This window comes from Thermobia domestica, chromosome 2 (assembly GCF_964235325.1).
Source record: "Thermobia domestica chromosome 2, izTheDome1.hap1.1, whole genome shotgun sequence".
NCBI lineage: Eukaryota > Metazoa > Arthropoda > Insecta > Zygentoma > Lepismatidae > Thermobia > Thermobia domestica.
The window spans coordinates 356,523,866-356,547,296 of record NC_137455.1 but is presented as its reverse complement, the minus strand read 5'-3'; the positions used below and the strand labels follow the sequence as shown (position 1 = coordinate 356,547,296).

Sequence of the window (23,431 nt, the reverse complement as noted above, 5' to 3'; positions counted from 1 at the left end):
AATGGATTGTAGCACTATAAGTTTTGCTTCTAATCACATTGTCTTGTCTTAGGTTTGAGTAAGTGATTTCAAAGGTAGGTACTTTTATGCTGCTATTTTCTGTGGATTCTGCTATCCGGATTCTCTTCAACTCCAAATTACTTTTGACTAATGATTTCTTACTTTTATCCCGTCTGCACTTAATCATGAGAAGGTCAATTGCGTGAATGGACTTCATTAAATGGACTATGCCTTGTTGACGTCAAAGAGCTTAATATCAGCATGTGAATGAGTTTGAGCGGAGCAGACTGATCAATCTCCGTAAAACGGACATGTCAGACTGTGACATTTCTGCTCATTCTGAGCATGCTACTACAATAATAATGTGTGTGTGTGGAAACAATGGAAAGAAGAGGGTCGTACGCAGCGACGAGCAGGTACTTCATCATGCAATGCAATCAGAGCATAGATTGTCCGCCATCTTGTCAGCATGGTCGTAACAGACCGCACAGCGTCGTCTTCAGTATTGACATGACGCTGGAGACTTTAACTAGTGTTGACTTGTGTGAATCAATGGTTCGATGTTGTCTGCTGTGGGCTGGAGTGGTGACACATATGCCATTACTTTGATTGCCATTGACCAGCAACCTTTAAAAACTTAAAACTGCAATGGGAACGTCAATGCCGTTGCTGAGGTGTTGAGTGACAAAGTGTACTGTTTTCGGATTATTACAGCTTCAATCTATCCTGCACTGACAGCCGCATATATAGTGAGCGTAATCTACCAGCCTACATTGTTGAGCGGTATAGCAGACAAACACCAAGTATGATGGTTTGGGACATCAACTGGCTACAACATGCGATCTTGACTGTTACGTATTGCGGGCAATCTGAACACCAACTGCTAAATTGGGATGGTTTTCCGAGGTACTGATCCTACTTCAGGCCTCACCACATGCTATATTTCAGCAGGACGGTGTCCAGCTACATGTGATGAGCACTGTGCAAGTCTTCTTCAAAGAACGACGAGCTGTGTGTTCGGCTGGCATTTCCCCCATCGAACCTGTTTGGTGTATGGTTGATCGGCTACTTTGTAGTTATGGTTCTCCAGTAACTACTGTTGATGCTTTGTGGTCATGCATACAAAACGTGTGAAGGGAGATTCCTTAGGAACGTATCCAGGACATCTTTGATTCCATGTCACGATGTCAAAGGGCTCTGATTGGAGCACATGGGAGCTTCACACCGTACTGAATTCTTAAGGTCAGAGATCATGTTCGGGGCTATAATCCTACTCATTTGTGTATTGTTGTGTAACTATACTGGGTATAAATTTCGTTTTAGTTACATACCTCCTTCTTGGAGTTGCAATTTTCAGAAACTCTAGTGTACATCGGATGATTACAACACAGTATTAACAAATCAGATAATATAAATTCAATATCTCTATTACTCCGAATTTCATTACACGAATTTTGGCCATTTATGATAAATTACAAAAGCACTAATACGTATGCCAAGATGACTTGACTACACTGAACTTCACATTGGTTTCATGGATGTTATCTGATGTGTGTAGAAGACTACGAGAGAAGCTTCAAGAAGAAATTATTTCTTTATAATAACAAGAAAAATAAAATTAACAATTATGTATGTAGGTAATAATTAATGTATGAAGTACAACTATCACACTTACATAAACATAATTTTGCGGGGAATGTATATGAGTACGCTGCCCCCAATATAATAGGTAGTTTTTTCTTCAAAATATGTTACTGCGGAAAAATACGTTCCTCTTCAAGACACCACTTGTACATCCAGTTCAAGATCTGAGCCTACAATATCACGCACTATCGCAGCTTCAATACAAGACGTCCCCTGATGATAATTCATCTTCTGAAGACATCATCCAAACTATTAAAGAACTTCTTCCACTCCTGAAGGATTTAAACCTGATCAACAAAGCACACGCTATGCACTTACATGCTAAAGCTGAAAGCCGCCCCAAATCTGCTCAGCAAATTCACCATCCTCACAGATTTCTTCTCTGGACTATTACCGTAGAGGTCTTTTCAGCACTTCAACGCTTCATCACTTGTTGTAGAAAGCATTTTTTTTTTGTTTTATTTTGTATTGTTCTGTATTTTTGTATTTTGTAATTTTGTATTGTAAACAGCCAAAATCACTAAATAAATAAATAAATCCTGTCGCCCACCTCCCAATAAAAACTACAAATAAATAAATAGTCGTATCCCAAGAGAAGGCGTTACCTTCTACGTCCCACCTATCTTCAGATGGGAATGAAATTGCACTTAAAAAAATGCGTTACTTCGTATATATTGAGTAATTTTCATTAATGTTAAAATAAAAGCACAAACCACGTGAAGACATTACTGCATTATGTAATTTAAGCAATGAGTCCTTGAGAATGGATACTCGCTAAAAATGTCTGAAATATCGGAAATTATTTCAGTCTATTAGGAATACAAAATGTTTAGTACAATTTTTATCTTGTAAAATATAGTCCATATGTTTTATTGGTTACGTATACTGAATACTAGACAAACCTTAATAAAATCTGAATTCTAATAAATAGCATAGAAATGTTGAAGTAATATAAATTATACTGTTTATAATATTATTACATTGGCTATCTGACCCTGCTACTCTTTTAGTTAGTGCGATAAGGAATGTATTAGTTCCAGTTGAATTCTACTTGTATTCAGTAGAAACTTATCCACTACAGAAATGAATCTGTTTAACACAGGTTTTACTGTACAATAACTCCACACAATAGCAAAAATAAGAATTAAGAGATAACTAATCTAACCTAATGTTAAATTACACATGCTTTTGGGCAGTTATTCTTTCTCATATAAAGCAAAACAAGAGCTTACACGTAACAAAATTGTGAACTAAAATATTGCATTGAAAGAAGGAGAGAATTTCTTTTTTACTCAGGAACTCGTGTCATCGTCCATGTCGAAATACACGATATAGATAAAATATATATATACAAAATTGAATGTGGCAGAAACAATTTATTAAAAGAAAAAGTTCTTATTCTTTCTCGAAAACATTGAAATTGTGCTTTCCAGAACTTAATTTGCTTTTTACTGTGGTCTATGAAACCCGGAGGTTCAATGCCGCATTCACAAAAGCTCTCCATTGACTTCTATCCTTAGCCGACTGCATCCAATTTCTACTTTGTACTCATATTTCTGCGAGATCCATCTTAATATTGTCTCCTCCCATCTGGGTCTAGATCTTCTTAATTGTAGTTTTCTGATTGGATTTCTAGGTAAAACGGTTTCTTTATTACAATCCGTAAAGATGACTGGAATGTTTGTATTCGAAACGTCAGATGTCAATACATTCACTTGGCTAATAGCCCGAGAAGACTAACTAAAATCATGTCTCCAGGAAAAATTCAATTCTTTCTTTTCCTGTTCAGTTTAGTATAGGACTAGAGATAGACGAACTATTATTACTAACAATTTTTGCCGAATGTTTTGATAAAACAAAGAAAAGACAGATAGGTAAGATAATTACCTCATGGAAGTCACTACGTAAAATGGAGCAGATAGTGTTTATTATTAATATTTCCATATGAATTTCCTTCATACATTTCATGGAAAAAAGAATGTATTATGCCTCAAACAGCGCATGACAAGACCAGAGATGATATTCAAATTAATAACCCAAAGGTTGGCACAATATCCTTGATTATTACAATCCTGAGACTAACAATACAAAATTGAATTAGTTCTTCTCGATGGTTTAGTGGCTAGCTCGCGCACCTTTGGTACTCGTGGCCTTGGGTTCAATTCCCACTGTAAGAATATTGAATATATTACAGCGGTTCAAACTGTACCTGAAACATCATCTTTGTACCCTCAGAGCTGAAAAGGGACGTTAACATTTAGAAAATAATAACAAAATTGAACTGAAGATATAGAGTGAGCATCTACAAGGATCAACTTATGTAACTAGGTTATCAAGAACGAATATTTTGATTATTTTTCAATCTCTGAGTAATACTGAAGAAATCGCAATTACGTTGTCCATAAGTAGCGTTTAACCTAAAACCTATGAATTACGCAGACAAATAAGCCATGAATTATGCGCTTGGATTCGGTTTTAGTAAACAAATATACATAGGTAATATAAATAAAAGATAGATTTCGTAAGTGCAATATTTCTTTTATTTATTTATTTATTTACTATTATAACAGAAGATATTTTCTTAAGTTATTTACAGATCAAGACAAAGGTGGATTTCGTAAGTGCAGTATTCCTTTTATTTATTTACTATTATAATAGAAGATATTTTCTTAAGTTATTTACAGATCAAGACAAAGGTGGATTTCGTAAGTGCAGTATTCCTTTTATTTATTTACTATTATAACAGAAGATATTTTCTTAAGTTATTTACAGATCAAGACAAAGGTGGATTTCGTAAGTGCAGTATTCCTTTTATTTATTTACTATTATAACAGAAGATATTTTCTTAAGTTATTTACAGATCAAGACAAAGGTGGATTTCGTAAGTGCAGTATTCCTTTTATTTATTTACTATTATAATAGAAGATATTTTCTTAAGTTATTTACAGATCAAGACAAAGGTGGATTTCGTAAGTGCAGTATTCCTTTTATTTATTTACTATTATAACAGAAGATATTTTCTTAAGTTATTTACAGATCAAGACAAAGGTGGATTTCGTAAGTGCAGTATTCCTTTTATTTATTTACTATTATAACAGAAGATATTTTCTTAAGTTATTTACAGATCAAGACAAAGGTGGATTTCGTAAGTGCAGTATTCCTTTTATTTATTTACTATTATAACAGAAGATATTTTCTTAAGTTATTTACAGATCAAGACAAAGGTGGATTTCGTAAGTGCAGTATTCCTTTTATTTATTTACTATTATAACAGAAGATATTTTCTTAAGTTATTTACAGATCAAGACAAAGGTGGATTTCGTAAGTGCAGTATTCCTTTTATTTATTTACTATTATAATAGAAGATATTTTCTAAAGTTATTTACAGATCAAGACAAAGATGGATTTCGTAAGTGCAGTATTTCTTTTATTTATTTATTTACTATTATTACAGAAGATATTTTCTTAAGTTATTTACATATCAAGGCAAAGATGGATTTCGCAAGTGCAGTATTTCTTTTATTTATTTATTTACTATTATTACAGAAGATATTTTCTTAAGTTATTTACAGATCGAGACAACACCATAATTACTACCTTGATTAAAACATACCTTGACATTATATACACATGGTTTTAAACTAATATAAATAAATAATGACAATAATAATAAATAAAAAAAAACTGACATCTCAATATACAAACTTTATTTCCTTTTTAAAAATCTACAGTTATTTGACAGTTTCATTACTGTTGCAGTATGTTCATGAGACATAAACTATATGTCAAAAATCCAGCGGTTTTCGCTTGACTTTTATAAGAAGAAGACATACTTCTTCCCTCAGTTCGTAAGAAAATTGTCGCTTCTTTGAGAGAGCAAGTTTTAATGTAGCAATCACTTTAGATTTCACAACAAGCAAGTTTATAAAATAATTTGCAAGGATTGTAGGATGTGGCTACATAGGTAAAACAAAGAGGGTATTGGGAAGCAGGCTAAAAAAACATAAGGATGAAATAAGACCGAATTGGAAAAGGAATGGTATATATAAATATATACAGTACATTGCAGATGATTCCAGTTGGGTGGAAGCTATGGATCTAGAATAAGGTAGTGTAATTAACATAAGGAAGTAGAAAGTAGCAAGGAGACTTAAATCCGATTTAAAACTACTTGTTGAGCAAAACAATGCGTTTATTGTAAATATTATGAACGTGTAACACTTTTGCCAACTATCCACTTGACTTCATCAGACACTCTTGACACTATGAAGTCAAGTGGATAGTTGGCAAAAGTGTTACACGTTCATAATATTCAATTGTACAAGCTTTGCTTTACTAGGCTTAAAACTACTCGCTGAGCAAAACAATGCGTTTATTGTAAATATTATGAACGTGTAACACTTTTGCCAACTATCCACTTGACTTCATCAGACACTCTTGACACTATGAAGTCAAGTGGATAGTTGGCAAAAGTGTTACACGTTCATAATATTCAATTGTACAAGCTTTGCTTTACTAGGCTTAAAACTACTCGCTGAGCAAAACAATGCGTTTATTGTAAATATTATGAACGTGTAACACTTTTGCCAACTATCCACTTGACTTCATCAGACACTCTTGACACTATGAAGTCAAGTGGATAGTTGGCAAAAGTGTTACACGTTCATAATATTCAATTGTACAAGCTTTGCTTTACTAGGCTTAAAACTACTCGCTGAGCAAAACAATGCGTTTATTGTAAATATTATGAACGTGTAACACTTTTGCCAACTATCCACTTGACTTCATCAGACACTCTTGACACTATGAAGTCAAGTGGATAGTTGGCAAAAGTGTTACACGTTCATAATATTCAATTGTACAAGCTTTGCTTTACTAGGCTTAAAACTACTCGCTGAGCAAAACAATGCGTTTATTGTAAATATTATGAACGTGTAACACTTTTGCCAACTATCCACTTGACTTCATCAGACACTGTTGACACTATGAAGTCAAGTGGATAGTTGGCAAAAGTGTTACACGTTCATAATATTCAATTGTACAAGCTTTGCTTTACTAGGCTTAAAACTACTCGCTGAGCAAAACAATGCGTTTATTGTAAATATTATGAACGTGTAACACTTTTGCCAACTATCCACTTGACTTCATCAGACACTCTTGACACTATGAAGTCAAGTGGATAGTTGGCAAAAGTGTTACACGTTCATAATATTCAATTGTACAAGCTTTGCTTTACTAGGCTTAAAACTACTCGCTGAGCAAAACAATGCGTTTATTGTAAATATTATGAACGTGTAACACTTTTGCCAACTATCCACTTGACTTCATCAGACACTGTTGACACTATGAAGTCAAGTGGATAGTTGGCAAAAGTGTTACACGTTCATAATATTCAATTGTACAAGCTTTGCTTTACTAGGCTTAAAACTACTCGCTGAGCAAAACAATGCGTTTATTGTAAATATTATGAACGTGTAACACTTTTGCCAACTATCCACTTGACTTCATCAGACACTGTTGACACTATGAAGTCAAGTGGATAGTTGGCAAAAGTGTTACACGTTCATAATATTCAATTGTACAAGCTTTGCTTTACTAGGCTTAAAACTACTCGCTGAGCAAAACAATGCGTTTATTGTAAATATTATGAACGTGTAACACTTTTGCCAACTATCCACTTGACTTCATCAGACACTGTTGACACTATGAAGTCAAGTGGATAGTTGGCAAAAGTGTTACACGTTCATAATATTCAATTGTACAAGCTTTGCTTTACTAGGCTTAAAACTACTCGCTGAGCAAAACAATGCGTTTATTGTAAATATTATGAACGTGTAACACTTTTGCCAACTATCCACTTGACTTCATCAGACACTCTTGACACTATGAAGTCAAGTGGATAGTTGGCAAAAGTGTTACACGTTCATAATATTCAATTGTACAAGCTTTGCTTTACTAGGCTTAAAACTACTCGCTGAGCAAAACAATGCGTTTATTGTAAATATTATGAACGTGTAACACTTTTGCCAACTATCCACTTGACTTCATCAGACACTCTTGACACTATGAAGTCAAGTGGACAGTTGGCAAAAGTGTTACACGTTCATAATATTTACAATGAACGTATTGTTTTGCTCAACAAGTAGTTTTAAATCGGATTTAAGTCTAGTAAAGCAAAGCTTGTACAATTGAAAATATTATAGCAAGAAGGTATGAAACAAACTGAAGAAAAATAAAAAAATGGAATGAAGGCCTAGCCATCGACATAAAATGGCGAATCTACTAGCAAAAGAAGGAAAGAAGAAGATTAATAAGTAAAATTAATAATTTCATAACACGTATTAATTTTTATAAGCATTAGACGTGAGTGATCTTTTAATTACATAGACATTGAATGTAAGTGATATTCTAATTGTATAGATATTAGATGTAAGTTATGTTATGGTTATCCAGACATTAGATGTAAGTGATTTTCCAATTATACAAGTAGTATAGTAAGTGAACTTCCGATTATATAGTCATTAATATAAATGATTTTTCAATTATATACACATCGACGAAAGTGATCTTACAATTTTCTAGATATTAGATGTAAGCGATTTTTTTGATTATACAGACGTTAAACTAAGTGGTTTTGCAATTATTCAGATGTTGATATAAGTAATCTTCTAATTACATTCGATATTAAAGTTAGATGTAAGTTACCTTATAACTGTCCAGACCATATTTCTCAATCTATGTTACGGGTACCACTGGTGGTACTGGAGCCATTACAGGATTGTATCCGCAACTTCTGCGATGTTATGCGAAACTATTAGATTGCTTCAGATAATATATATATATGTGACCGAGTCAAAAATCCTGCCTAGAAGCTTTCTTGACATTCTTCATTTGGTAGAGCTGTAAAATTTCTATTGGTGTTTGCCATTTTGAATGTGTATTATCTTTTATTATGTATGTCATAAACAAATACAGAAATAAGTTTAATTTTGAACCTAATTTGAGACTAAAGTTAAGTCAATTGAATCCAGATAAAAAAAAGCTGTAGTTAGCTAGACAATCACCTCAACCCTAACAATTTATTCAAACCGGAAAAGGTAGAAATAAATCATTTCCGGTTTCAACATTGATAGAAGTAGAACAAAAGCGACAAGCGATTTTTTGCAATTGGCTTAGCGTCTCAAGACAACATGACATCATGACCTCCAACACTCTGCCAAAACCGGAAGAGGATAAAAATTTGCTATTACTTTGGCTTTAGCGTTCTAAGAGTATGTTCCATCTCCTTTGTTAAACTCTATACAAGCTGGAAGTGGTAGAAACCAACCTTTTCCGGTTTAAACGTTTATTACCATAGAATAGAAATGGTCATAGATGGCTACAAACAGTTTTTGTAATCTATTAAATGCCTTAAGAGCACATTCGATCATAAACGCAATACTCTACTAAAAACGGAAGTGGTTGAAATTTATTAATACTTCCGGTATCAATATTTACTTCCATAGAGTAAAAACGGTAAGAGACATCGAAAAGTTATTTTTTGACAGACTTACTGTTGAAAGAATGAGTTTTTTTTTATCTATTTGTTGAACTGGAGGTGGTAAAAATGTACGATTTTTGGTTATAACACTGATCGCATAATAGATAAAACTGAAATAGATATCGACAAACATTTTATATCATATATATGTTTCCCTGTTTTTTTCTCTATTGTCACCGGAAGTGATAATCATCGGTTAGCACTTTCTGTTTTAATATTAATTTCCACAGGGGTGCCCACAAGGGGGGGGGGCTATGACGCAAACTGCGTCATTGAAATATTTGGGGGGGGGGGTAAAAACCTATATAAATATGTTTGAGGGGGTGTAAAAATTAATCGAAAATATTTTTTTTCATGGAAGAACACCTATGGATAGACAATTGGGGGGGTGCGTATGGACATAAGGGGGGGAACCACTGATTTCGATAGAGCAAAAACTGTAAGATATTGCAAGTAATGACTCTTCGAGATGGATACAACGTCCAAGGAACAGGTTCTATCTTTGATCTTATTCCTCTATTGCAACCAACAGTTATCGATGTACTACTTCAAGTTTGAATATTGAATTCACATAGTTTGAAAGTCTACTGTATTTTCACACCGTGAAACAAAATTCACTTGTTTTAAATACTAAAGTATAAATACTTAATTACAAAATAAGTCGCATAGGTGAGCAATTTTGCTCTCGGGATAAAAAGTAATCTTTTCAGAATAACTTTATATCTACTAGTGTATTAATATCCTGTCTTAAATATCGTAATATGTCAGTGAAAATGGCTGGTCTCGGTATTAGATGTAAGTGATTTTCTAATTATACAAACAATAAATTAACTGAACTTCCAAATTATATAGACATTAGATGTAAGTGATTTTCCAATTAAATACATATTAGATGTAAGTGATCTTCTAATTATATAATTTGCTTGTTAAAATAATGAAAGTCAGAATTAAAAGTTGCTTCTAATGAAAATGAAAGTTTTCTGAGCAAATGAAAGGACTCTGTGTCTCATTTAGCATTAAGAGGCAGATAAAAGACAGGTGAAAAATTTTTAACTTTTAGAAAAGCTTTGCTTGATGAAGATTCCGATGCAATATCGAAACATCCAGATGGAAGTTGTATATTGTTTTGTCAGTGTTTGTTTTTCATTTATATTTGTGCATAATTACGATAAATATTATTATTCAATACCTTAAAATATATACAAATTTATTACGTATATTTTTGAGCTTATTAAGTTCCGTTACATTTCTGTACAGACACAACCTCACAAATCTTGACGGAGATAATGAAGCACAGTATTGGAATAAATAGAAGTTGATATTTTTGATTCTAGAATAGAAGTTGATATTTTGATTCTAGAATAGAAGTTGATATTTTGATTCTAGAATAGAAGTTGATATTTTGATTCTAGAATAGAAGTTGATATTTTGATTCTAGAATAGAAGTTGATATTTTGATTCTAGAATAGAAGTTGATATTTTGATTCTAGAATAGAAGTTGGTATTTTGATTCTTAATCGTGGCATCTATCTTTGCTACGTAATGTATGATATGAAGAAAGAAAAAAAGTGTTTGGAACTGTAAGATATGAGTGAATTGGCTAATATTTAGTACAATATGTATTGGCTTAAAGTTATGTCAGTCAATGCTTTCGAAAATTAGTGGCATTCTGAACTAAGCAGCTATCCTTCCTACCTTAGTCTAATAAAATCCTATTGTAATTAAATCACAACTTTATTTACATTTGCTTAATATGTACACACGTACAGTAACGTAACTTTACACTTTTTATGTGGTCTTGCAGATCAACACTTGTGCCAATCAGAGAGAGAGAGAGAGAGAGAGAGCTGGAGCGTATATAACGGGGAACTTCATATGGAATTTGAACACAGCCAAATTCTATAAATACCAAAACTCAAACCATTTCCTTTAAAAGAAACGGTACGTCATCGTATTTGCTGTACAATTCTCCCATTGACTTGTTGCAGTGGTCTAAAGTTATGTGATATTATTTTTCCTGAATGATCTTTGAGCTTGCGAAAATGATTTACCTGGAAAACAATTTTTTAAAAAAAAAGTTTAGATGTGCTACATTCTTTGAAGCAAAAGGAACAGAAAAATTAATACCTTAATTTCAATAATAATGTCATAATTACAATAATAACAACATAAAATAAATAAATCTTAAATCCCTACAAAAATTGTCTCTTCATTCTGTAGATTTTTCTCAAGCAGCACTATGGCATCTTAATAAAGGTTAAAATTATTTACAGTAAGTATTACTAGTTCTTCGTAAATCGAAAACAATATTATTAAAAGTGAAATTGACATGGAAATGTCTTTTAATGAGCAGGAAAGATTCAGTTGTACAGATTCTGAGTTAACCTTTGTTCCAGTATATTAATATTATTGTTAATAATAATAATCTTATTTCAGATCCACTGACAGCTTTGTGGAAAAATACACGCACATTTAATGGTATCAGGATTATACATACAAGTATATAGCACACTAACATTGTGAAGAAAAACGGAAAGAAGAAGAAAAAGAAAAGGAGACGTTACATATAATAAAACAAAGTCAAATAAGGAAAGTAACTTCCTTGTCATGTTGTCAAAACGATTCAGCCTTTTTAAGATTCCATATAATCAGAAACAAACAAATAAACAAAGAATAAAAGGAAAGAAGTCAATTTAAAATGTCTTAGCAGAATGTTGCTAGAGTCATCCGCTAAAATAATCAAAGATAAACATAAAAAAAGAAGGATGTAGTTAAATTTACATTGAAGTTGCACCATTCGTTCGTCACGTAGTGTCATGTGGTAATTAGCTCACTTTGCACACACAACTTTATTGATAAAAAAAGTGATTTACTTACGTTACAAAACATACTGAGCGAGCGAAGGGGGTTAGAAATCCAACAGGGCTCGTTTTGTTCTACCTTTGCCTCCATGGTAATACCACATGACATTACGTCACGCTCGGGTGGTGCAACTTTGAAGTAAATCTAACCTCACCCGCAAAAGAATGAGTCAGCAAGGTTACCAGACCTTCGAGCGCCGCCCGGAGTGTCCAAATTCGAGATAGATGCTCCAAGTCTATCGAACAACGAACTAAACCCATGGCTTTAAATATTATATATTTATTGTTCTTAATTATTGTTATATTTTTACCGAAAAAAAGGCTATTTAAACTTTTTTCATTGTTACTCTGCATTATCACGCGGCAACACTGTTTTCATTTAACGAATTGATAGAGATGGAAACGGAACTTAGACTTAGTTTCGATGGAAAGGGAACTGTACAATAAGTTTTGTTTTGAAATCTATATCAACAGTTGGTAGGAAATATAATAAATGTAGATTATGGAGTGCGTTTGACGAGAAATCAGATGGACCAAACCTATCTAGTATATTCTCGCTATACCAGTCAATAATGTATATATCGAACAAATGTTTAGTGTAATGAAAGCTTTTTGGTCAGATCATAGAAAGAGAATGTCAATACGAGGCCCAAATCTCTGTTGAGATTAAGTTGAAAATTACCTATCAAGGTTTCCTCAAAATAGTTCTGGAAAATGCAAACAGGACTCTTCTTCACGCAGCAAGGAGCTCTAAAATGTATGAATAATAAGGTAGGTATCTCAAGTAACTAATCTTTTGTGCTATTTTTACTTTGTTCGGCACATTATACGTTTTCTTAGTAGTAATATTAGTTTTAGTAATAAATAATAGTGGTTAGAAGCAATGGTGGTGATAGCATGAAAAAAAAATCTTCAATTTGAAATTGTGATCCCACTTACACAAATGCCGGTAGTCTCCGGGCTTTCCTTTTGTTCGATCTGGCAGTTCTAATGTTCTTCAGCACTCTTTGAACAAAATATACTAAGAGAAATAGATTTTCTGAGAAATTCGGGTCTGACTCTGGAACTGAGACTCATATTGAAGTGGAAGCGAAAGCACAGAGGAAATAGAGCGACGTGAGAGCAGCTTAAGATCAAACATCAATTCAGCTGCAGCTTATTCTAAGACTAAATTTTTGCTCTATATACGAGAAAAAAGTACCTGATAACTTGATATTGGAATGGGCCTTTTATTAACAATCCACTCCACCGTCTCTATACATGGTGGTGCAGTTAATGACCCGTTGTACGTCAAGTAATATTTGTTGAAAGTGGGCATCAGTTGCTCCAGAAACATGGGCTCTATTTCTATTTCTGTATCCACTTCAACTATTTTCCTCAACGCTTCGATCAGGATATCAAGATCAGTGTTGTTCTTTTCCGAGATCTGAAAATTAAAATAATAATAATAACGTATGGTAATTTAGTTATTGGACTACACTTAACACAATTAGCACCAGTATAGCGAAACTAAATGATAATTTGAGAGCCCTAGAATACTCGAAGTATTTTAGGGAAAACTATAATTATATCCAGGGCAGAATTGACACCTTCTTGGAACCCTAAGCGAAAAAAGAAAAGTGATATACCTATGACACTCACTCACTGCTTCCCACCCACACGCTTTCCCATACCAAAAACTAATATTATATGCAGAGGGCAGGGCTTTTTTTTTCAAAGAGGGGCAAAGTAAGTTAGGTTATTGTAATTTCGAATAGGTCATTCTGATTTCCACTACTGTTATGTACTTAGGCTATTAAGAGGTAAGTAAAGTCATTTCAAACCTGATTATCATTATACAAAGTCCATTCAATAAATAACCGGAAAAGGGATGTAAAAAAAAATACAAAACTTCGACAAAATTTGTACTTCTTTGTTATTTCTTGGTGGTGTTCTAGAACTATCATCAGGTGGGCCTGGAATGAATGCATCGCGAAGAGTTTGAACTTATCTGCCCATTTGTACACTTGTGTTCGACTCAAACAACTTTCACCATGTTGCACTGACATCCGACAGTGAATTTTGATTGGTGCCAATCCTTCATCTAACGGAAATATAATGACACTACGCTGCTCCACGTTGTTGCAAACCTGCAAGGGTGCTTCCATCTTGTTTCGCTGATTCTCAGCATTCCTTTCACGAGCAGAAGTGCCAGGCCCATCTGGTAATAGTTCTAGGACACCACCAAGAAATAACAAAGAAGCACAAATTTTGTCGAAGTTTTGTATTTTTTATAAACTTTTTTGGTTGTTGAGTGTACCTTATATATACACAGTATGAAATGTGTATGACCAAGAACAATGGGACATATTTCTTACAAACTAATATTTTTGTGATATTAAATAAGCACAATATATTATCAGTGCTGTTATCCATTTTGTTGTGATGTTATTATGAGAGCAGAAACATAATTTTCATCCAATTACATACTTTCTCATTTATTTTTGCTCCTCCTGTTTTGAACGCTAGCTGAAGGCGATAAGACTGCAAAGCAAATTTGACTTCATCCAGAAAACTGTCTTTTCTGGTGTTTATTCTTTCACGGTGAACGCCCAGAAGACAGGACATTCAGCCGTTCACTACCGATAGTTGTTCGGAACAAAGATTTTACATGACGAAAGAGTGTTAAATGATCATTCTAGATGAATGTTTCTTTCAGGCATGTTTTTCGGGGGAGGGAGTGTTCTCTGGAGCTCTAGTCATAGTAAACGCTTTCCCTGACTGGAGAGTGCCTTCCCGAGGGAGATAAGGTTAATACGTACTAGATTAGTACCAGCAATGGGAGATAAATAGTTTCAGAATACAATAAATAAACATTTTAATATTGCTACTTTACAATGGTATGCTGAAGCTATTGTTTTTTCATATTTAGAAATTACCGTGTGTCTATAAATCCCAACCTTGAACAGACAAGTGACAATTGAACATCTTGTTGCGTGTACTTCAGAAAATTATAAAACAAATAGTTGTAGGCTTTATTACGCGTAATATGTAATTTTAAAATGCCTTCTGGCACATATTTTCCAAAAGAAACATTGGCACGTCAAAGCAAGAAGTATTAGTCTGATCAATAATGGGAATTCACTACATGATAGAACTTAGAAGAACAGTACATTAAATCAATGTACTTTTATGTGTTTATAATTTGTAATGTCTTTGTTTTTCCACAATTCATACTATTTTTATCTTTCTGCAATAATGTTTTTCAGAATGAAGCATCATAACGGAAAATTCATTCTTATTGCATAGAGAAAAGTGACTTTGCAGTGATGCATTTAGAGATTCTATTTCGAGTGAACTAAACATCGAAAAGACTGTTCATCGAAAAGTGTCCAGATACGTACATCGACCTAACTATCCAGATGACTTGGAGGAACAATTAATGTGTTCAGTATTTATCTTCTATTTAGAATCTCTAAATAGAGGATAAATACTGCCACGTCATGATATAGCAAAACGAAAGGAACAAGAATTTTCATTGTATGATTCAGCAAAGTCTACCTTAGTGAAATGGAATCTAGTATTATAACCACACTCCCCTTTCTTCAATTTGAAGTCGCGTGTGAAGTGTGTGCAGTGTTCAGTGGAAAGTGCAAAGAATATAAATTAATAAAATGAGTGTTTGAATCAATTATCGTTAGTGGAAATAAGTGCTAGCATATAAAAAAAGGGCTAATATTATAATTATTATTCCAGTGATAATTACTTGAAAATGGGCTAATACGCAAGTCAACAAAAATATATAAAATAAAAGGTTTCTTTTACGCAAAATTGGTGTTAGTAGTGAAAGTTTTCATATACTATGTGCTTACTATATAATTGATATTACATATTCCTTAAACGAATAAATAATATCTTTCAATAATTAAAAGTTTGATTTCGTTATTTTTTTGAAATATGGTGTTCTGATACGAATTTTGATTTCACAATGTATATATGAAGTTGGGTTTCGTTATATTAATGTGTTTGTCAGAATAAAGTGTAATTTGAAATTCTTTATACTTACATACGCATGCTTGTAACATATAATCGCGTCATCGGAATGATTGTCATCAAAGTTTTAAATCACAGTAATATTTCACTGTCACTATGAATATGTTTGGAAGTACAGAAGATGGTGAGTGAGGTAAATGTGTACCTTGTTGTTGATTCAACCTCACGTACCAATTGAGATGAGTATGAGACTTCCTTTTCTTGGTTGACGTTTCATGCTAGCCACGGCTAAATTGTGAATTAATGCCCGAATAACTGAATCTAACTATTAATCATTTTAAATAAATAGCGTACCGAACAAGGAACTGAACCCAGTACCGTTAAATGCTGACACCCATGATTATAATGTGGATATTCTGCATTTTCATGTAGGAAAATCATGTACAGTAAAGCCGCGATTACCGGGGAATTGGGTGGCAAGGGCACCGCGGACAGCGAATATCGCTGATAACCCGAAAAAAGATTAAAAATGAGGTGCAAACACGAAAAAAAAGTTTCATCAAAAAACCGTTTTATTCTGCGAAAAAAAAAAAAAAAACATAATAAAACTTTTAAACCATGTACTGTACAACTCTTCTCAATTTTCGTTTTTCCTCTCCTTAACTACAATCAGCTTCTGCTTATCAGAATAGAGTTGCACTTCGAAACGGGTACTATTGTTGGAAATTTTAATTTTTAGAATGCAATTTATTTTTATATTTTAGACCATAGAGTATTTATTTGCATGCGAAGTGTCAGTCCGCAGCAACTACTTATGAAAAATAATTGAACGCCATTGCAGTAGGGTTTAAAAAAAAAAAATCGCGGTACTCGCGGATAATCGTGGCTTTGCTGAATTAAGTCATCAGAGATTGTAATTTTGTAATACCTCATGTTTGATTCTCATTGAACTTAAGTGATTTAATAGGGCTTGTGCAATACTGGTCCATAATTCATTTTTTAAAATAGAAATTTCATTAAAAAATGAACGTTTCCGCAGAAACCATCATTGAAAGAAAAATCCTCATAGCAATGAAGTAGAATGAGGATCAACAACAACCCTTCTAACCTGATTTTTAGAAACGGGAGTTTGGAAATCACATTTAAGAAAACTAAGTTAACGTTCTTAGTGTAATTTTACCTTCTTTCCTTACAGTATCTTCATAAAATATTTCGAATTCAGTAATATCAGCAACAATTTTAACGAAATATTGGAATGGAAATATTCTTTGCATCAAGTAATATTGGAATATATGTGTCAATGCTCAAATTCTTGTTCCATAAGTAAAGTATGAGAGGTGTTTTTGTTTGTTCTTACCCGGAAAAATGAAGCAACCACCCTAAGTCCAGCAGGACGCATGGCTGCAGCTTTAAGTGTTCCGTATTTGGTAGCCCAATGCACTATGTGCATTTCCAATGGGTATCTGTGAAGAAATAAAGTCATAAAATATCAAAGCAACTTATCTAACGTATTTCATAAAAGTTCAATCCTTTCGTAATAAATCATTTCGAAACAGGTCATATCGTTAAGAACATTTTGTCAGTCTGTAAGTCGATTCTACCATCTTGTAAAATTCTTGTTATCTAATTAGGTCTCTCTATACTTACCTTCAAGTTGTTAATTTTACACACATTACTTTCTTTAATTTTTAATCTTGTATTGAAAGAAATAGGCTTAAATAAATAGACACAGCACATAACTACGAGGGCCACTCAAAAAATACAAGTGATATGTAAAATATATATATATTTATAATACAGAAACTATATACCTTACTCGTTTTCAACATATTCACCATACATATACAATAAACATTTATCATCGCGTGATCCCACTTTGCCTATACCATGATTGTACTCTGATGCCGCAGATATATTCAACCATGTATTCAACCAACTCTTTTGAGTTTATCAGCAGTTTGAACCAAGTAGCAGAACAATGCTGATGTCAAGTTGTGGGTCCTGACGAAATTGAGAATCCTCCCAACTGTGAATTGCGAAGTATCATAATGGTTTTAGTGCCCACTTGCTCTGGAAGTTGAAATACTTCGTACATAAAGTATTTTCTTCTAGCTGATGAAATCAAAGACGCTTTGAATACATTGTGAGCAACAGAGTATAGTGACCAAGGTCAGGGACGTACGCAGGGTGTGGAGGTCCGGACCTCCCGAAATCCTGACTTCTCTGTAAGTTTAGTCTAATTTTACAAATTTCAATATAATTTATCCTATATTGAGTTTGGACTCCCCGAAATAATTTCCTACTTACGTCCCTGATCAAGGCCGTATTTTATATTTTTGCCGCCCAGCTCATTTTAAATAATGTCATCAATATCAGTAAATACCAATGTAGATTATTTGAGAGTTCTTGTATCACTTTATGCAACTTGGAAAAAGTATCTTATGCAATTTTTTTTTCTAATTTAGGTATAAAAATGTTTTCTGTACTCACTATCTTTCGTGTATCTTAGGCTACACTTGTACAAGAAAGAAGTATTATCAGTTACAGCTGACAAGCTTCTTCTAAGCTATTAACTAGCTTCCAACCTCAAGAATAATAATTCAAGTTTATCACAACAACGAAACTCATAAATAACTTGGGCTGGCGGCTGGGTTGATAAGCATTGCAAATCAATAATTCTGGAAATTAATTAAGAATGGAAAAGTTTTGAAACTACGATAGAAGAATATGATGTCAACAATGGAAGAAGAAACATAATGAACATAAATTCATAACTAAAATATTGTTTCCAGCCAAGAAGATTTTCATCACTTGGGATATTCACAAATGTAAAATCGCGTGTCATATCCATATCTGAGAAAATGTGCTGCCCCATGGCTCACCAGCCCAAGCCATGGACCATGTAGGACCCCTGACAATGGCGGTGTACAAAAATTTGATATAATGCTATGATAAGTCCTTGAACATGTCTGACGAATACACGCATATTGAAAAGTAGAGTAAAACATGTACTTATCATAAATCTTTTGTACAAATTTTTCGATTGTATTTTGCACCAAAAGTTTTTTTTTCCTGGATGGCTCTTGGATAATTAAGAAACAATATCAATTCTAACAAAAATACCTTCCTTATCTGGAAAAACTTAAAAACATAGTTTAAAATAATATTTTATTACGTAATTGGTTTATACAAACTAATTGTAAAATTTGTTATGTGACAACCAATAAGTGTCATTCAGACTACTTGTGAACTTACTGATTTTCATGATGAAGATATTAAACGGTGACCATTAAAGTTGATTGACGCTTGTAAATTTACAGGCTATGAACTGATTTAGCTTTAATTATACTTTTTGAACTTAAGAAGTTTCCATTTCAAGTTTATCGTATAATGACTCAAAATTTTAATTAAAACTTGTAGAATGAGAAACTGTTAAACACTCACCATAACAATTTTGAATGATGTTTGTTCTTTTATGAAGAACAGTATACTTATTTTTAATGATATGTCTTATAAACTTTCGAAAACATGAAAATAAAACTATTTCTGTAAGAAAAAATGTGTAAGAAATATACAAAATTGGCCTTTATTCACTTAAAAGAATGCATTTAAAATTAATTATCTATCAGCTACGAAACTACTTAAGATAATTAACCCCTTAATTGGCAAGCATTGATAGCATTATCATTAAAATGCTTAGTTTGCTTTTATGGTTGAACCATGTATTCCTGATCATAATTTCGTACTTTTCAAAGTATTTTTGTACTTTAGTTACAAAATACAGGATGTTTATTTCAAAGCAACATTGCCATAAAATAGGTATTATGTGTAGCTACTGAGCAGCATTACCATGTTGTGGTAAAATATCATAAGAATACTCTCACTAATTACCAACAGTTTCGTTGAAATATTTTCTACAGAACAAGAAACCAGAAATAAAAAATAAGAACTTTCGCGGAACGTAGGAGATAAAGCTTCTACAATACTACATTTGACTGCCCCTGTTGACGAAAATTAGAAGTATCTAAAGAATCGACCCGCAAATCATGTATATGAATATTGTATGAAAGCAATAATGCCAACAAAATGATCACTGAAGTTATAATTCGTGCGGATAACGCAATAGAATGCGATGTTGCTTGAGAGCTACACTGCCCAATAAAGGATTAAAGGCGTATCATAATATTAAGTGAAGTTCCTAAGATCAAATGTTCGAAGTGTGCTTCATTATTATTCAATACATAATCTTTTAAGCATCATTTTTGAAGTACGAACCCTCATTGATAACTTTATATTCATTGTAAACTTACTAAATTACAAACAAACGAGGTTTACATCCTTTATAAAATAACTTTTTACAACGTATTATTCACGAACATCTATATTATTCACAGAATTCTTAACTGCCATGAAACACACCGTCATGTATTTATGCGTCAATCAACTACTGCTGTCCTAGTCAATTGAGAATTGAATAGCTGCTAGTGTCCCTCTGTCTATAGTTAGTGTCAAGGGACTTAACGTATTGTTTACGTCAATCAACTGTTGCTGCTCTAGTCAGTTGAGACTTGAAATACTGGTAGTGTCGCTCTGTCTATGGCTAATGTCCAGTGATTTAACATATTGTTTGCGTGTATCTACTACAGCTACTCCAGTTAATTGAGAATTGAATAACTGCTGGTGTCCCTCTGTCTATGGCTAGTGTCAAGTGACTTAACGTATTGTTTACGTCAATCAACTGTTGCTCTAGTCAGTTGAGACTTGAAATACTAGTAGCGTCACTCTGTCTATGGCTAGTGTCACAAGAACAGAAGAGCCTTTCATCGTTCACTCATATATATATATCTGAAACGTTTTTTCATCGTGAGAGAATTTTAGTGAGTAACAAAGACCACATTCATTATCTGAACTACTATTGACTTAATGTGTTTATGTCAATCAATTACTGCTACTCCAGTTAATTAAGAATTGAATAAATGCTAGTGTCACTTTCCCTATGGCTAGTGTCCAATGACTTAACATATTGTTTACGTCAGTCAACTACTACTGCTCTAGTCAATTAAGAATTGAATAACTGCTAATGTTAAGCGACTAGCGTTCTATTGTTACATAATAAAGAAATTATATGGTTTAACTACTTACTTTTTGTTATTTAAACTATGCTCACTTCCCAAAGTGTCGTCAGGACCCCAGTGGAAATGAAGTTGTTCAAAGAGGTAGTGATCATGCTGGGGACTAGACCAAAAGTATGGCTTTTTCTCACCCCAGTCTCCTACGATGACAGCTGAAAATAATGTCATACTACATTATTATATGTGCAAACTTTTCGTGTTTTTATTTCTATTGCTTATGAACATTTCTATCGCATTTTAGTCTTCCAAACTATGCTACGTACAAGTATAGGAACTCTTAAACGGCTATGTTCAACCGTCCGTGTGTCTACAGGAATCTGAGTAAAAACGCAAGGCTACTAGAAAGAAAGATTGGGCTATAAACGCAGACGCTTCACTATTTTGCTTGCGTGATGTCATAATCGAAAAACAATTGAGATATTGAAGCATAGGGAGCAAAGATAAGACAATAGTGAAGAACTTCGTAGCCGGGTTCAAAAATGAAGAGATTCCGATTTTGGGTTATTTAAGGAGCCATATCTCTGGAACGGTAAGTCATAGAGAGATGATATTGGTGTTGATCAATACCTAGGAGGATAGTGAACATTTTGCTACCAAATAGTAACCGGTGTCCACTGTCCAACTGGCCATTGGTTTGGCCAATGACCACCAGGTACTATTGGTACCAACATGTTTACCATCCTCTTAGGTATTGATCAACACCAGTATCATCTCTCTACGACTTACCACCCCCGAGATATTGGCCCCCAAAAGTTCGGATTTCGGAAGACTTAAGGAGCCATATCTCGAGAACTGTAAGTCATAGATGATATTTTGCGAATTGTTCAATTTTGAGCCCTTCATTTTGAACATGTGTCTTCTTAAAATAACATATCGTGGAACATTTTAACAGGACTCTTAAACAAAACATGTGGAAAAATTTAGTACTCGAGGAAATTATAAATGGATAGATGTATAACAAGAATTGTTTAATGAGTATTAGTATAAAGACGTTAGAAGTTAATAAGAAAAATCAATTCTTTTAAAGTTTGTTCTGTCAATACTCTTGAAGCATTCTCAACTGGTTCTTCATAAATATTCTATCTATTGAAAAATCTCTTAATTTGCTTTCTGTATTTCTCTTACTATTAAAATTGTACTTTGATATTTACAGCGTCAGCTTTTACTATTACTTCAACAGCTTTTACTATTAAAATTGATTTTGAATTCCGTTAAGTTTCTTATATTGAAAACCCCAAAAATTTACAGGTATTCCTTTCACTGTAATTTTTACACCAACTTTTACAGTTGAAATTGCGTTTCCTTCATTTTTCTTTTTCCTTTTTCTTTTTTAACCCAGTCTATTGGAAATCTTACTAGTTAGATTGATCTATATCCTTCTCACTCCAACGTTTAGATGACCTTTGACTACTCAAATTGCTTTTTTTTTTAAAAAAAAATAAAAAGTTTAATATTGTTATACTGTATTATGAATAACTAAAAATAAAAAGCTTTTTATACATATTTCACTCACTAGAAATCTCGAAATTTACCTACATTTTCCTCGCACAATGCAGGTCATATTAGTCGCTATGCAACGTAGTCCTAACAAAGTCAATGTAATGTATTGTTGTACTAGTACATGAAGGTGTATAGTTATTTCTTAACTTAATATATAACATGCATGTTTTATCAAAAACATATATAACCTTGATAATACGCATACACAATACGTATAGATCTTACCTGTGTGTCCGTTGTTAGCAATTTTCATGGAATTCGGTTTGAGCTTATAGTACCACCAGTATAATACTGGGTTATGGTGTATCTCCGAAGATGACGTATACAGTGCAATAGGGCTTTGGTTTTTTCCACTACATAATTGGAAATTCTCTGCCCAATGGTCTGGTCCTGTCAGATGGTCAAAATAAAATAACGTGAATGGAAATGTGAAAATCAGAAAAAAATACATAAGATTTCGATAACGTACAACCAATTTACAATATACGAGATATGTTCAAAAATATCGAACCTTCATTTTTCGTGCATAAACAAATGAAATATTGGTACCGTCAGTCTGTGGAGATATGTAAGGGACATTTATGCGCGTGCACTGTGTATGTAAAATTTTACTTGCTCGTAGAAAGTGTCAGTTTCGAGCAGTCGATCTTTGAGTGCGGATATAATGGCCCTGGTCGAATATGTAATTTGTGCTATATGACGGAACGAATTGAGCAGCGCATGTATATTAAGTTTTGCCAAAAACTTGGTGGTACCCAAGTGGAGACTATTCATTATATCCA

The 23,431-nt window shown here is 33.3% G+C and overlaps 1 protein-coding gene across 1 annotated transcript in view; it reads right to left on the bottom strand.

Annotated features, from left to right (window-relative positions):
- Positions 1-10,943: 10,943 nt before the first annotated feature.
- LOC145679589 (carbonic anhydrase 3-like) overlaps positions 10,944-23,431 on the bottom strand; it is a 34,636-nt gene continuing 22,148 nt past the window's right edge. The window contains exons 3-7 of the mRNA XM_081750166.1: positions 22,875-23,039; positions 21,160-21,301; positions 17,375-17,480; positions 13,247-13,471; positions 10,944-11,235 (exon numbers count right to left, since the gene is read on the bottom strand). Coding sequence (XP_081606292.1) covers positions 11,131-11,235; positions 13,247-13,471; positions 17,375-17,480; positions 21,160-21,301; positions 22,875-23,039 — 743 coding nt within the window. The 3' untranslated portion in view covers positions 10,944-11,130. The remainder of the gene's footprint in view (positions 11,236-13,246; positions 13,472-17,374; positions 17,481-21,159; positions 21,302-22,874; positions 23,040-23,431) is intronic.